Raw genomic sequence first — 15,001 nt, 5'->3', positions numbered from 1 at the left:
AATAAGTCTATTTAATTTTGATATGGGGACGGTGTATTTGCAAACACATCAAATCGTAGTGTATGCAGTTAAAATGATTAAGAGCTTAATAATGCTGGAGTAGATGTGAGAAATATATCTTAGATATTTTTAAATTCCCAAATATAACTTGAATATTATTAATAAATGTATTAAACTCTGCTTTTGGCTACAAGGTTTGTGTATAATTGAAAATAGAAGACATCAATTATGTCTGTCCACAGAATAAAAAAAAAAGTTGAGAAAAAAATCAGCTATTGAATATGTTTAATGACTAGTACAAATGTTAATCTATCGTTATTTATATGGCATTTGTGGAATTAATCATTCAGCCAATGAATAAATGCTTAAATAATTTTTATATATGCACACCAAATATTTCTGTTAAAGACATATGACAACTATTGTAGTTGGAAATAAGAACAACATTGAGACCAGTGGGAGAGGAAAGTTGAACTGATACAGGCTTGATAGGGAGAAAAATAAAATTGTTAAAAACTTCCTTGAAGTGTCTGGCAAATTGTACTGCTGGGAATTGAATAGGCCCGTAAAGAAACAGGTGAGTAAGTTTATTCCTCTGACCTCTAGAAGCTTACACTAAAGTGGAAGAGATCAACTTTAGACAAATAATTGTCCCACAGTGCAATAAATAATATAAGTTATGTGGAAGCTCAAAAGAAAAAAGAGAAATATTAAAATGCCTCAAGCACTTACGAGAAGAATAAAAGCAGGCTTTATTTCTGGGCTAAGGAAGAGAGGTTCTGCATTCCAGGCAGAGGAAATGGCGTATACAAAGGTACAGTGTTGTAACTCAGTATGACCTACGGGCAGAGAGGAGGAAGGTGCAAAGAGGGGGTTGATCAGTTTTCACCTTGTGTATGCCCCTGTCTTGGCTTTGTTGCTTTTCTCCTTCTCCTCTGTCTCCTCCTCTTGTCTGTACTCCTCGTCTTCCTCCCCATCCTCCTCCTTGTCCTTTTTCATCATCTTCATCATGAGGCAATGCCTCAAACTGGTTACACTGTCTTCTCAACACAGGTGTATCACACAATGTAACTAGAGCATGGAAAATTCACTGAGAATCATGACATATGAGACCAAAACTTGTGTGGGGCTAGATTGTGACTGTCTTTATATACCATTTTAAATATTAGTTGATTGTTGAGGGGACCCAGAAGCTCTAGTTCTTTGAGAGTTATCTTGTCTTATACAATTCATTAAAGTTCATTAAATAAATGAGTAAATTCACCAAATTTACTACATTTAGAGACTTCGTGTTTCCTTTGAGGTATCCCTAATACTTCAAGACAAGAATGGATGCTTGTCTTTAAGTAATAAAGGTCCTACAAATTTCTAAGATTTCTTGGAAATCTTCATTTTATCCTAAAAATTGATGTCATTTTACTCTCCAGGCCATACTATAACCATGCTTTTAACTGTAAAAATATTGCCTATCACTAGCTAAAAATGGTATCCAAGAATATAAGCCATATTTACCCCATGATGTTAAATGCACTCTAACCCATTGTCTGCATATCCCTGAAGTATTATGTACCCCCAGATTGCCATAAAAGTGAAGTTGGCACAGTGAAGAGAGCGTTAATGTCATACATGTCCTTTCTCTCTTTTTGAAAAGAAATGGTAACCATTTTCAGCAGTTTTAGTGACTAGTAGTCTCAATTATTATTTTTGTAATTATTATTATGAACATCATTAAGAATTCTGGGTTAGTCCTATATGGTAGAAAAATTTACACCAGCTACTTTGAAATCTATAAGAGATTTGTTTTTTTCTGTTGGTGATTGTAATTCATTATTCTGGTAAGTGACCAAAATGTTTTCTCTTCCTTGGAAGAATTCTTAGAGCAAAATTCATGTGTTTATAAATTGAAAATCCAATTCTGGGGAAAAAATGTTCTACCAATGATAATTTGATTTGAAAATCTATACTGCATTGTGGGAATGTTGCATGTTAATTGTGTATATTTTATGTCATTAGACCCTCAGAAACTGCTTTTAGTTTATGATTAATAAGATTGATTGTAGCACTTTTTGGGTGTCAATAATCTCACAATATAGCTTCTGAATCATTTTCCTCCCAAATGTCTTATGAATCAGTAACCCAGAAATTTAGAGGTTGTATAACAATGAGCCGTGACTTGAGAATGTCATATAAAAAGGCTCTCATGACCTGATCTCTAGCTTTGTATCATGATACGCAGCAGCTGCTCAACCTGCAACCTACACCCCACTCGTGACACTAGTAGCAGTTTCTCAAATACACTGCGCTTTCTCTACTCTGCCTGGAAGATCCTCTCCTCTGTGTCTCCCCTGTGGCATGCCCTCCCGCAGCAGTCAGTATGCTCTCTTTGCCATGGTAATTGAAACAGAGATAGCTAGAAAATGGGCAAAAATGCTAATATATACAGGAAGCAATAAGTGCAATGTTAAAATTATAATATAATATAATATAATAATATAATTAGAGCTATGAGAATTAAGAGAAATTGGTACTGGGGCGCCTGGATGGCTCAGTCGTTAAGCGTCTGCCTTCGGCTTGGGTCATGATCCCAGGGTCCTGGGATCGAGCCCCGCATCGGGCTCCCTGCTCAGCGGGAGGCCTGCTTCTCCCTCTCCCACTCCCCCTGCTTGTGTTCCCTCTCTCGCTGTCTCTCTCTCTATCAAATAAATAAATAAAATCTTTAAAAAAAAAAAAGAAATTGGTACTAAGGAGGAGGTGGTAGTGCTTAAATAAGATTAAGATCCACTAGATGGGAGTAATGACCTTCCTGCTTGGAGTGCACCAATATAAGGAGGTGAGGAAATAAGATGTTCATCAGGAATAGCAAATAGGTTGACTAAATCTACATAGAATACAAAAATGGGAGATAAGATTGAAAAAAAAAAAGAGTTTTGAATTCAGAAGTAAGGAGTTGGACTTTATTTTGATAAAAATAAAGAAAATTGAAAGATTTTTAATCAATGAAGAGACATGACCAGCTTTATAAAAGTAAACCCATCATTAATGTGTCAAAGGTGTGAGGTAATAGGTTAGAACTGCCTAATGATTCCACTGTTATTTCTCATCTAAGTTAGAATTGTATTTGAGGTCTGACACTACTATTAACTGTAGAGAATCTCTTGACTTCTTCCAGCAGAGTGTTGTCCCCTACAACAGGGAGACAGGATAATTATTTCCATATTGCTGCCATTACTGAAAATATTTTTTTAATGCTTTTGGAATTACCTTCAGAATCCATTTTACATTCTCTTAAATGTTGTTTATGGTGGCAAATAATATTTTGGTTTCGTCACAGGTGCTATCTTAAGACTAGTTAATTGGAAGAACTGCTTTTGCAAATTCAAGCATGTTGCTTCCACATTCATGCTGTAAATCCTCCCTTGCTTCCTGGAGCTACACAAAAAATTGTGTTAATACTAGCTAACTGTATTTTATAAATAATTACCCATGTGCCTTTTATATATCTGCTTTTATTAATAAGTATTTTATTCTCATATTGTAACCTGGGGAAGGATTGAATAAATTTTGAATAATAGAATAATCTGAGTTGAGTCTGATATTGAAAATACAAACACACACACATACAGAGTCATAAGATTATTTTAAAACTCAAAGGGTGAAAATAAGTCATTGTTTCTATGTAGTTCCAAGTCTATTCCTAAATCTCCTAAGATAATTCTGTTCATGGAAATAATAACCCTTTGATAACTTTTTAAATTTTTAACTGGAGAGTTTTCAAACACATAACAGTGACTAAAGAGTCTGTTGGACTTGGTTTTCTTTTTAAGGAAAAAGAACGGTTGAAGCAAGAAAAACGTGATGAGAAAAGATTAAATAAAGAACGTAAACTAGAGCAACGAAGATTGGAATTGGAAATGGCAAAGGAACTAAAGAAGCCTAATGAAGATATGTGCTTAGCAGACCAAAAGGTAACTTATCATGTGAAACATCTCTTTAATAAGTTTAATTTTTCCTGTGTCTCACCTGATTCCTTTGCCAGAGTTGCCATTATGAAAGCCTTTTATTTTTAACCAGAGCAGTGGGTTTCCAAGTCAAGGTCTAGCTGCCTTTCCTGAATGGCCACCAATAAACCTCTCCAGAGCTCCTATGCCAATAATGACACTTCTTAATACCTAAGTGGAGCATGTAAACCTTTTTAAATTGAAGTAGAAATACTGAGGAACTCTGCAAAGATGAATTAGAGAAATGGATAGGATTTCTATATGTCATTTGGTTCCTCCCAGGCATTTAGGTACGGAAAGCTCCAACTCCTCACCGCACACCCGTAGATATTTAAATAAGTGAAGGTTTATAATCTACAACCTCCTTCAATGCTTTAGTGAGTGTAGCTAACTTTTATTGAGTATGTTTACTACATGCCAGGCACTATGCTAGGTGCTTCAGATGAATTCTCTCGTTTAATCCTCACCGTAGTCCTGGGGAACTGGTATTTATGCCCATTTACAGATGGGAAAACTGAGACACAAAGAGGTTAAGGAACTTGCCCAAGATTACACTGCTAATAAGTGGCAATTTGGATTCAGTCTCCAGTTTGTTAAATTCCAGAGTCCATACGCTTATCATCTCGAAAGCCAAGAAGTATATCCAACCACAGTACTTCATATGTGTTTTCTCTTCCATCATGCTTCACAGACATGTAATGTGGCTAAAATATATAAAAGTAGAAATTTGCAAAGAGCCAAATAATATTGGTATCTGGCATGATTTCATATACTTATGAGTAGAAATCTATTATGTTTGACTCTAAGAAGATGGTATTTCTCAAAAATTATATTAATGGTGCATATCATCTCTATGATACTATATCAATAATATATTATTATACTTGATCAATAGCATCTATATTTATTTATAAGTCATATTAATCTGATATACAAATAATGATCATCTCTTAATCTGTGTAAGCTCTCTTCTAAAGTACTTAAAGCAAACTTTTAATACTCCAGTGAGGATGTAATTATATTAATATTCCATTTAGTTACTTAGCATAAATACCTTTAAATAAAAATGAAATTATACATGCTAGTTTTAGTCAATTGGATGTTTAAAATTTCCTAAGCCCAGAATAGGCATATATGTTAGTTAACACATTTAATAAGCCCCATAGTGAGCAAATATTTTTTAATCATAAATGAGCTTTATCTCCTTGCATCTTTTATTTTTATTTAAATCCATATGCATTGTATCAAATATATGTTGATTTTAAGCCTTATTTTTGTTAGCTTTGTTAAATACATTTTTAGAGTCATATGGAAATGTATGCATATGATAGGGTTCAGGAAAAGTCTCTGAATTAAATGGTTTTCAAAAGGAACATAAAAGATTTGTATGGTATCAGCTATTATCCATAGTTCTGTGTTTCCATACAATATTAGTAGAAAAGTATTTGATTAGTTAGCTTAGGCAGCTTAGGATAGTCTCTATAGTCAAAGAAAGGTAGGGGAACATTTTTGAACAAGACAAATTCAGAGAAATAGAAATACTTACAAGTCACATTTTTTTCTACTCAAAGTTTAAGATATAATTATTGAGTCCCATTCATGTAGAATAATATTTTTAATTTAGATTACCTATTTACTTAATTTTTAAAATGTTTATGACAACTAGTACTACAGTTTATTAAAATGTTAATATGTAAACATATTTGAGGAGGCGCAAAAGAGACACCTTTCTAATTTTTTTATTGAAACTCAGTATTAATGTTTCGCTACATATAGGAAACCTAAAGATTGTTAGTTGCAGTATAAATGGGTTCTTGATAGGGTCATGGGTTCTGATCATGTTGACCTAGTAATGTGTCCACATTCATTAGCCAAAAATGCCACCATGCCCAACCAAACAGCCCACAGATGCACACCGTTAGTTTCTGAGCTCCCAAAGTAGCGTGAGATATAAATTGGTCTCCATCATTAGAAGAAATCAGTACTCCACTAAAGTACGTCCATGGGAAGGTACTTTTGAAATGTTTCTTATGTTATCTAGTTTTTGCTCCAGCCATATAAACCAATGTTTATCAATATGTAAGTTAGTTAAAATCAGTGTTCTCTTTTGCAGAAATCTCAGTTCATGTTGGGTTCAACCAAAATTTACTGTTGGTGACTTGCATTCAAGAGCCTATCTATACTTAATACCATGGGGTTGTGGTATTGTGTGCCCCTGGGGGATTTACAATCCAGAGGGAAAATCACGGGTATGATGCAGGAAAAAGAAAGATAGCAACTTCTTCTACTTCAGAAGATATAAAATTATGGCTTTAAAATGACTTATTTATTATTTTGTTTTATGTGCAGCCTTTGCCAGAGTTGCCTCGTATTCCAGGACTTGTTCTCTCTGGAAGTACATTTTCAGACTGTCTCATGGTGGTGCAGTTCTTACGAAACTTTGGTAAAGTTTTGGGCTTTGATGTGAATATTGATGTTCCAAACCTGAGTGTTCTTCAAGAGGGATTGCTAAATATAGGGGACAGCATGGGTGAAGTACAAGACTTGCTTGTGAGGCTCCTCTCGGCTGCTGTATGTGATCCAGGTCTAATTACAGGATACAAGGTAAAAAAAAACAAAATGTAAGTTTTTTTACAATTTGTACTATTGGTGCATTGTTAGCTGGCTTTAGCATATTAGCAGAAGATTGTATGGATTGATCCAGTTTTTTTCTACACATCTCACAAAGTTAAGTGTAGATCTGCTTCAGGTTAAATTGGTACAAACCTAGAAAAACCTGGTTCATAAAGCCTAAGAATATAGATAATTCCCAAATTATTCTTTTCCTCTAGCTGTCAACAAAAAACAAGCTCATATAAAGAAATACCCATGTGATATGAGACAAAACAGAATTCATAATTCATAAAGCAGTTAGAACTTATGTGTGCCTTCTGAAATTATACTGTGTTCTCTCTGAATCACTGTGAATAATGAGGCTGATCAAAGCACCTATAGACCAGCACATGAAGACTCTTAATGTGGATACCCAATAAGTTCAAATTTATCTTAATTTCAACTAAGGTACACATTTGGGTCAGCCTTGCTATAGATAATATTGTAGAGTGAGAAGCTTCCAGATGCATCTGTTAATTTCTCCTCCATCTCCCTGTTCATTTATTATTGCAGGCAATAGAACCCATGACACCAGACAGCCAGAACACAATAGTAGTGCTCTTGAACCTACCCCTCACTACCACTGATAGAATGTCTAGATAAAGCCTGGAAAAGCTTAGGATAGTCTCTATAGTCAAAGAAGGTGTGATAGACTATTTCTACCCATGAGTTTACATACTATTCTCCCTGCCTAACTTTTTTTTTATTATGTTATGTTAGTCACCATACATTACATCATTAGTTTTTGATGTGGTGTTCCATGATTCATTGTTTGCGTATAACACCCAGTGCTCCATTCAATACATGTCGCCTTTAATACCCATCACCAGGCTAACCCATCCCCCTTCCCCCCTCCCCTCTAGAACCCTCAGTTTGTTTCTCAGAGTCCATCGTATCTCATGGTTCGTCTCCCCCTCTGATTTCCCCCCCTTCATTTTTCCCTTCCTGATATCTTCTTTTTATTTTTTTTAACATATAATGTATTATTTGTTTCAGAGGTACAGGTCTGTAATTCAACAGTCTTACACAATTCACAGCACTCTCCATAGCACATACCCTCCCCAATGTCTATCACCCAGCCACCCCATCCCTCCCACCCCCCACCACTCCAGCAACCCTCAGTTTGTTTCCTGAGATTAACTTTTAACCTAGGGCTTGAAGAAGGAATAGAAGGATTACAAGTACTTAAATACTTGGCTATCAATTGCCTATTTTTAATCTCCACTCCATCAAAAATATGAATAAAGTCCTTGTCAGTAATATCTAGATCAGGTAATATCCGTATTTTAAAATCTTACTGTTTTTATGTCATGAATGGTTATGATCAATAATGATAAAAATGTCAAACTTTTATAGGCCAAAACAGCTCTTGGAGAACATTTGCTAAATGTTGGTGTGAATCGAGACAATGTTTCCGAGATTTTGCAGATTTTTATGGAAGCCCATTGTGGACAAACTGAACTTACTGAAAGCCTGAAAACCAAAGCTTTTCAGGCTCATACCCCAGCACAGAAAGCTTCAGTCTTGGCTTTCCTGATCAATGAACTGGCATGCAGTAAGAGTGTGGTGAGGTAAGCATATACCCAGACTTTTCTGGTGATTGTTTCCTGTTTTGAATTTGTCTAATCACAAAATAATACAAATTTCTTGTCGAAAATTTTGAAGTAACAGACTAATGCAAAAAAATTTAAATTTATACTTGATCTCACCATTCAGAGGTGACTGCTGCTAGTAATATTTTAATGTATTTCTTTGCAGTCTATTGAAACAAAAATTTGAATCATACAGTATACAGTCTTTGTAACTTGTTTTGTTTATATAGTAATTTTGTTATTTATTTATACACTGAAATGTAAAAATACTTTTTTTTGCTTGTAGTGCCAAAAATGAAAGAATCCAGAATTTTTCTTTTTTTTGATGTCTTTCAATGATTGATGACTACCTGATTTTCCTTAGTAGCCATTCCTAGACTTATCCAGCTACTTTTTATTTTATTATCTACTATTATCTACTAATGCAATCTTAATATTTTTAGCTTATTAATTTATTAATTTGTCCTTTTAAAAAAAAAAAACTATCTCATTTAAGAGTCAAAGTACTCCACTCTAGTATTTCAAGATTTGGTGAACAAATCCACATTCATCTTGTTCTTGCTATTTATTATTTTACAGATTTAAATATGTTACTTTTAGTCCTTTACCTTTGTAGGAAAAGGATCAATCCAAATATTTTGGAGCTATGCATTTCTACATTACTGGACATTTTAAGTTTTCTATATATCTCTAAGATAGGATAATATATTAATATAATTTTCAATTGTTTTTGCTATTCATAGGCAATCATCATTTATACTTACCAAAAACTGCATCAATATACTTATTACCAAATTAATGTATTACATAATGGATTAATTTATGTCTTCCAATTTTTGCATTGACAGTGAAATTGACAAGAACATTGATTATATGTCAAACTTGAGGAGAGATAAGTGGGTAGTAGAAGGTAAACTTCGCAAGTAAGTCCTGTTTTATTAAAATTAGTTTACTGTTTTTCCTTTGTACAAGTTCCCCTGTAAACCATACAAGTTGGAAAGATAGAATTTCAACTTTATTTTGTCTTAGAATTACAAAAGGTAAAGCTTTATAAAGATGAGGTATGTAATTAATGAAACTCAGGGTCAGAATTTGCAGTGGACAAAAGATATAATGAGATTCATTGAGCTCATATTCTTCAAACTTAGAAAACAGTCCATTTATCTTCTTTATTTCAAAGAAATCAAGTAGTCGCATTTTCTAAAATTTTGCTATCAGGTTACTTTTGTCGTAAACAGAGCCTGTTTGAAACTACCACTTTTTTTTTAATCGCTTTCTAATTAAAGTTTGCTTTTACAGAGGGTCTAACATATCCAAATGTAGTCAGCATTGAAACTTAATTAGCTTCCTGCCAGGAAATACAATGCTGAAATTATTCAACTTCTATGTTAAGAGGATAGTTTCTTTGCAGTAATTTGAATTGAATTTATTCAGTCTGATAGTATGAGATCAGGAATTATCACTTGGCCTTTGCTAGAGTTAATCTTCAGCCTTCTCTAAGTTTTATTTTTTTAAATGTGTTCTAATTCCAAAGAGATATCCTGAATAATTCTTAAAGTTAATATATTCTATTATTTCTGGAAATATGTTTGTTAACTTCCTTAATTCTAATTTTTATTGTCATTGATTTATTCCTTAAAACTCATGCTGTGCTCTTTGGGACACCTGGGTGGCTCAGTCAGTTAAACGTCCAACTCTTGATTTCAGATCAGGTCATGATCTCAGGGTCATGAGATCGAGCCCTGGGTCGGGCTATGTGCTGGACATGGAGCCTGCTTGAGATTCACTCTTTCTCCCTCTGCCTCGGCTCCCCCCTCCCCCCACAATGTGCACGCTCTCGATCTTTCTCTGTCTTAAAAAAAAAACAAGGGGTGCCTGAGTGGCTCAGTCAGTTAAGCGTCTGCTTTCAGCTCAGGTCATGATCCTGGGATCAAGCCTGCTTCTCCGCCTGCCCCTCCCCCTGCTTGTGCTCTCTCTCTCTCTCAAATAAATAAATAAAATATTTTTTAAAAAATGTTATGCTCTCGGGCGCCTGGGTGGCTCAGTTGGTTAAGCGACTGCCTTCGGCTCAGGTCATGATCCTGGAGTCCCTGGATCGAGTCCCGCATCGGGCTCCCTGCTCGGCAGGGAGTCTGCTTCTCCCTCTGACTCTCCCCCCTCTCATGTGCTCTCTCTCTTTCTCTCTCATTCTGCCTCAAATAAATAAATAAAATCTTTAAAAAAAAAAATGTTATGCTCTCTAAAAAGTAGAGCAAGAAGACTTTACCATATCATTTTTTTCATATTTAAAGGCTCAGAATCATTCATGCTAAGAAAACAGGCAAAAGAGACACTTCAGGTGGCATTGATCTTGGAGAAGAACAGCATCCATTGGGCACACCCACACCAGGACGCAAACGAAGAAGGAAGGGAGGTGACAGTGATTTTGATGATGATGACGACGATGATAGTGATGACCAAGCTGATGAAGATGATGAGGATGAAGAAGATAAAGATGACAAAAAAGGAAAGAAGACTGATATCTGTGAAGATGAGGTAATTAAATTTAAGTTGATTTTAAACCTAAGACTGCATAACATATTGAAAAATAACAGATTTTGGAGTCAAATGAATTTGTGTTCGAATTCCATTTTGACAATTACTTCCCTCAGTTTCTTCATCTGGAAACTGAATGTTATAATATTGACCTCATCAAGTTTTTTGTGAGGTAGATACTGAATACAGTGCCTACACATAGAAGGCACTTACACTGAATAAAAGAAGTTAAGTTTTTCTTTTTATATAATGACTTGAGCATTCTCCAGAGAACTATGCAGATTCTTAACTTTAGGTGTTCTCTTTTATTCCGGTAACATAATATCTTTCATTTGTACAATCCTTCATGCCCTAAAAGTGTTGTCAGGTTTAGTGAGATTGGTGTATTTCTTAAATACCGGTTTATTATGTGCCTAGCTATGAGCACTTTTGATCAAAGAGGAATAAGACACTGGAAGTCCCCTCTCAATTTACAGTCTCACTGAGGAATATTTGAAATAAGAAAATGTAATGTGTTAAGTGTTCACTGATTTGATAGCAGTATTTAAAAGGCTTTCTGGACTCATTAGCTGAGCTACCAGTTGGGCTACATGTTGATCTGGGGAAGAATCTACAGAAAAGTGTTCCAGGCAGAGAGAACAGCATGAGCGAGGACACAGAAGCCTGAAACCACAATGTGCTTTAAGGGGATTACAGGTGCTTCAGTGTTACTGGAGAGCCTCATATCTAACAGCTGTGTACTAGGATTTTATACTTTTTTTGGTGATAGGAAGCCACTGAAAGGTTATAAGTAAGGAAAGGACATGGTCAGTCTTGAATTTGAAGTGACTCACTATGGCAGTTCTGCAGAAGATAGAAACAGATTTGGGTAGGGCAAGATCAGAGGTGGGAAGATCAGTCAGGAGATAGTGCAGTAGTTTAGATGAGTTGTGAAGCGTCCACACACTAGACCAATGGTAGTTGGGATAAAGGAAGAAAGGATTCCATAAATATTTAGTGGGAAGAATGAGTAGTATTTGAAGATGGGCTGTGTAGGTTGATGGAGGGGTAAGATTGATTCCCAACTATCTGGCTTGGTAGACTGCATGCTATTGTTGGCATTACTGAAAGAAATCAGGAGCAGCAGATTAAATAGATGGTAGGGGAGGACAGGAGGAGGGAACAGATCGCTGAAGACAGGAAATGATGGTAGCCTTATTTTAGACTTGTTAAGTTTGAAGTGCCTATGCAGAAGTCAGCAGTCAGTTGGATTTAAGAATCTGAAGCCTGAAGAAAAGGTCAGTCTTGAAAATATAGATCTAGAGGTTATTAGCACATAGACAATAATTTAAAATCATAAAGTGGATAAGTTTTCACAGGGGAATTGATTTAGTGAATAGAGTAGTGGACTGACATTGGAAACCCAGGGGACATCAATATTTAAGAGCTGAAGAAGAATATTTTTGCTGAAGAAGAAATAGTCAGGTAGGAGATTTCTGTAGTGGGTCAGGAATCCCCAAGATCACCTCCAGAGTCAGTGATTTAGTAGGAGAACTCAGAGAACTCAGAACCTAGTCATGCTATGCCAGTGAATTCTTAGAGCAAAAGGAAACAAAGCACAACCAGAAAAGGCATATGAGCCAAAATCCAGAGGAAAGCAGGCTCAACTAGAACTTCTAAGAGTCTTTTCTTAGGGAGTGACACAGAATGGGCTTAATGCTTTCAGCAATAAGTTGTGACATATGTGAAATGTTGTGTATTAAGGAAGCCCATTAGAGACTTGGTGCCCAGAGTTTTTACTGGGGGCTGGTCACATTGGCATCCCCTGCATAGCATCGGCCAAAATTCCAGACTCCCAGAAGAAAAGTATCAACCACATTGTTAGCACAGTTTAGTGAGCCAGTCTTATCAGAGTGAAGGAAACCCTTCAAAACCCAAGTTCCCAGACACCAAGGGCCAATCTTATGAGCAAGCCTTTCAGAGGACAGCAGTCAGGCCCACAATGTTAACTCTTTTCTACTCATGTAGTAATAAAAATCAAGAAAATCGAACATTTCAAAAAGGAGAGAGTGATAAACAGTATGAAGGCAGCAGGAATCCCATGTGATGAGGACTAAAAGTATTCACTGAAGTTGGCAATGTGGACTCATTTAACCAGTGCCAGCACAATTTCATTAGAGGGGTAGGAGTGGAAACCAGGCTATGAATGAGAAAAATAGAAAGTGAGAAAGTGAAAATGACTGCTTTAAGCACTGTACCTCAGAAGAAAGGGTAGTTAGTTCCTAGAGGTAGACAAAGACCAAGGATTTTTCGGGCGCCTGGGTGGCTCAGTTGGTTGGGCGACTGCCTTCAGCTCAGGTCATGATCCCACGGTCCTGGGATCGAGCCCCGCATCGGGCTCCCTGCTCTGCGGGGAGCCTGCTTCTTCTCCCTCTCCCACTCCCCCTGCTTGTGTTCCCTCTCTCGCTGTGTCTTTCTCTGTCAAATAAATAAATAAATAAAATCTTTAAAAAAAAAAAAAAAGACCAAGGATTTTTCAGATGTAAAAGACATGAGATGATTTTTGGTTGAAGGGAGTCAATAAAATAAGAGAGGGGGGTTGAAGATTAAGGAGATGAAGAGAATAATTAATGTTATAAAGTCCCTAAAGATTTTGGAGGGTATTCAATCACGGTGGAGGGGCTAGCTTTGAAGAGTAGGCTACAGGGAAGAAGGCAAGGTCATAGAGTGTGTGTGTGTGTGTGTGTGTGTGTGTTTAAGGTAAGCCACCATAAGCCACAAGCCACAGAAATAGACATGTATAAAAGGGAAATAAAGGTTAAAGTTCACTTTTTACCAGAAGAGAATGCTAGAAATACTGATAAGCCTGCAGAATGATACTCAAAAGACAATATACGGTCAATCACTCCTTTTGCCCTCAATTCCAGGAGTATTTAACTAAGGAAGTCGAGAAAGAATCTTTTTTTAAAGATTTTATTTATTCATTTGTCAGAGAGAGAGAGAGAGAGCATAAGCACAAACAGGGGGAGTGACAGGCAGAGGGAGAAGCAGGCTCCCTGCTGAGCAAGGAACCCAATACGGGACTCAATCCCAGGACCCCAGGTCATGAGCCAAAAGCAGACGCCCCACGAACTGAGCCACCTAGGCATCCCTTGAGAAAGGATTCTTTTCCTTTCCTACATCAACTGTGTACTGCTGGAGAAATAAGGAAAGAAGACTTAGAGGGATGAATTTATTGATAGAATGTATGAAAATAATACCTAATCAAGACCAGTGATGAATTACTGAATCAAAATTTTGACTGAATCTGGATAATGTGGAGGAGCTTAACAAGATCATGTGCTATACAGGTCTCTTAAGTGAAAATAGCATACATGCAAAATGTTTTCATAAATTCTTCCCCATGTTGTATTTTCAACCAAAATGATAAAAATCACTAGAATGAGCTTTACTTCTTTTGAGTACCAATCTGAAAAGGAGACCATATTGAGATTCCTTGCAGAAATTAATTATTTCATAATGTTGTACTTTTGAAACCACTCGGTCATATATTTTCATGCTGTGATAAATAATGTGAAGAGTATATAATTTGGATATCAGAAGTATAATTACTCAAAAGAAACCATTTATAACCAGTCTGTGCTTCATTTTGCAAGTGGAGCTCTCTCTATAGCAGGAATTAAACCTTTCTGACCAATATGAATCACCTTTTCATAGAATTAGGGTCACTCTTCAGCACTTAATGTTATAAATTGTTTGAAGTGTTAACTCCCATAAGTTTTAAAACTCTGTATTGGGATTTCAGTGTATTCTACTGGGTAGTTATCCCACTAAATTAGAGTTTATTTACAGAAATTATTTGTTTTGCCAGGCTGTTTTTTTCACATGGAAATTTCACATGGAAAATTTTTTTCTTTAAGGGAGATTAAAAATCATTATTAATTATTTAAAAATCATTATTAGTGTTTTTTAGGCCAGATGTGTTATTTAAAGTGGTACTTTATTTTTTTATGAGTGTTGAATTATAGAGTTAATTAGATTGTAGGGTTTCATTGATCAAAATCCTGGCAAATGTATAGCTTGTTATTAATATGAGAAAACAGTTTAAAAGCTTTTTAAAAATAATAAATATTTTAGGACCTAAGAAGGCAAATTAGCAATTCATTTAAATGATTTGAGAGCTGTTCCTCATAATGGGGAACTGGCAGCCACTTCTCAATTTCCTATTAAATAAAATTTTAAATG

The 15,001-nt window shown here is 35.8% G+C and overlaps 1 protein-coding gene across 21 annotated transcripts in view; it reads left to right on the top strand.

Moving 5' to 3' along the window:
* Window positions 1-15,001, top strand: part of BAZ2B (bromodomain adjacent to zinc finger domain 2B) — a 305,426-nt gene that overhangs the window by 249,088 nt on the left and 41,337 nt on the right. For all 21 annotated transcript variants that reach the window (XM_054506194.2, XM_045868790.3, XM_054506190.2 and 18 more), the window contains 5 exons: window positions 3,825-3,965; window positions 6,348-6,602; window positions 8,007-8,221; window positions 9,091-9,165; window positions 10,534-10,777. In XM_054506194.2, the coding sequence (XP_054362169.2) occupies window positions 3,825-3,965; window positions 6,348-6,602; window positions 8,007-8,221; window positions 9,091-9,165; window positions 10,534-10,777 (930 nt within the window). The remainder of the gene's footprint in view (window positions 1-3,824; window positions 3,966-6,347; window positions 6,603-8,006; window positions 8,222-9,090; window positions 9,166-10,533; window positions 10,778-15,001) is intronic.

This window comes from Mirounga angustirostris, unplaced genomic scaffold, assembly GCF_029215605.1.
Source record: "Mirounga angustirostris isolate CCGP_5_RB_7025 unplaced genomic scaffold, mMirAng1.0.hap1 SCAF_3, whole genome shotgun sequence".
Taxonomy (NCBI): domain Eukaryota; kingdom Metazoa; phylum Chordata; class Mammalia; order Carnivora; family Phocidae; genus Mirounga; species Mirounga angustirostris.
Note: the sequence above shows the minus strand (reverse complement) of the source record. Positions and strands in the feature narration are given on the sequence as shown.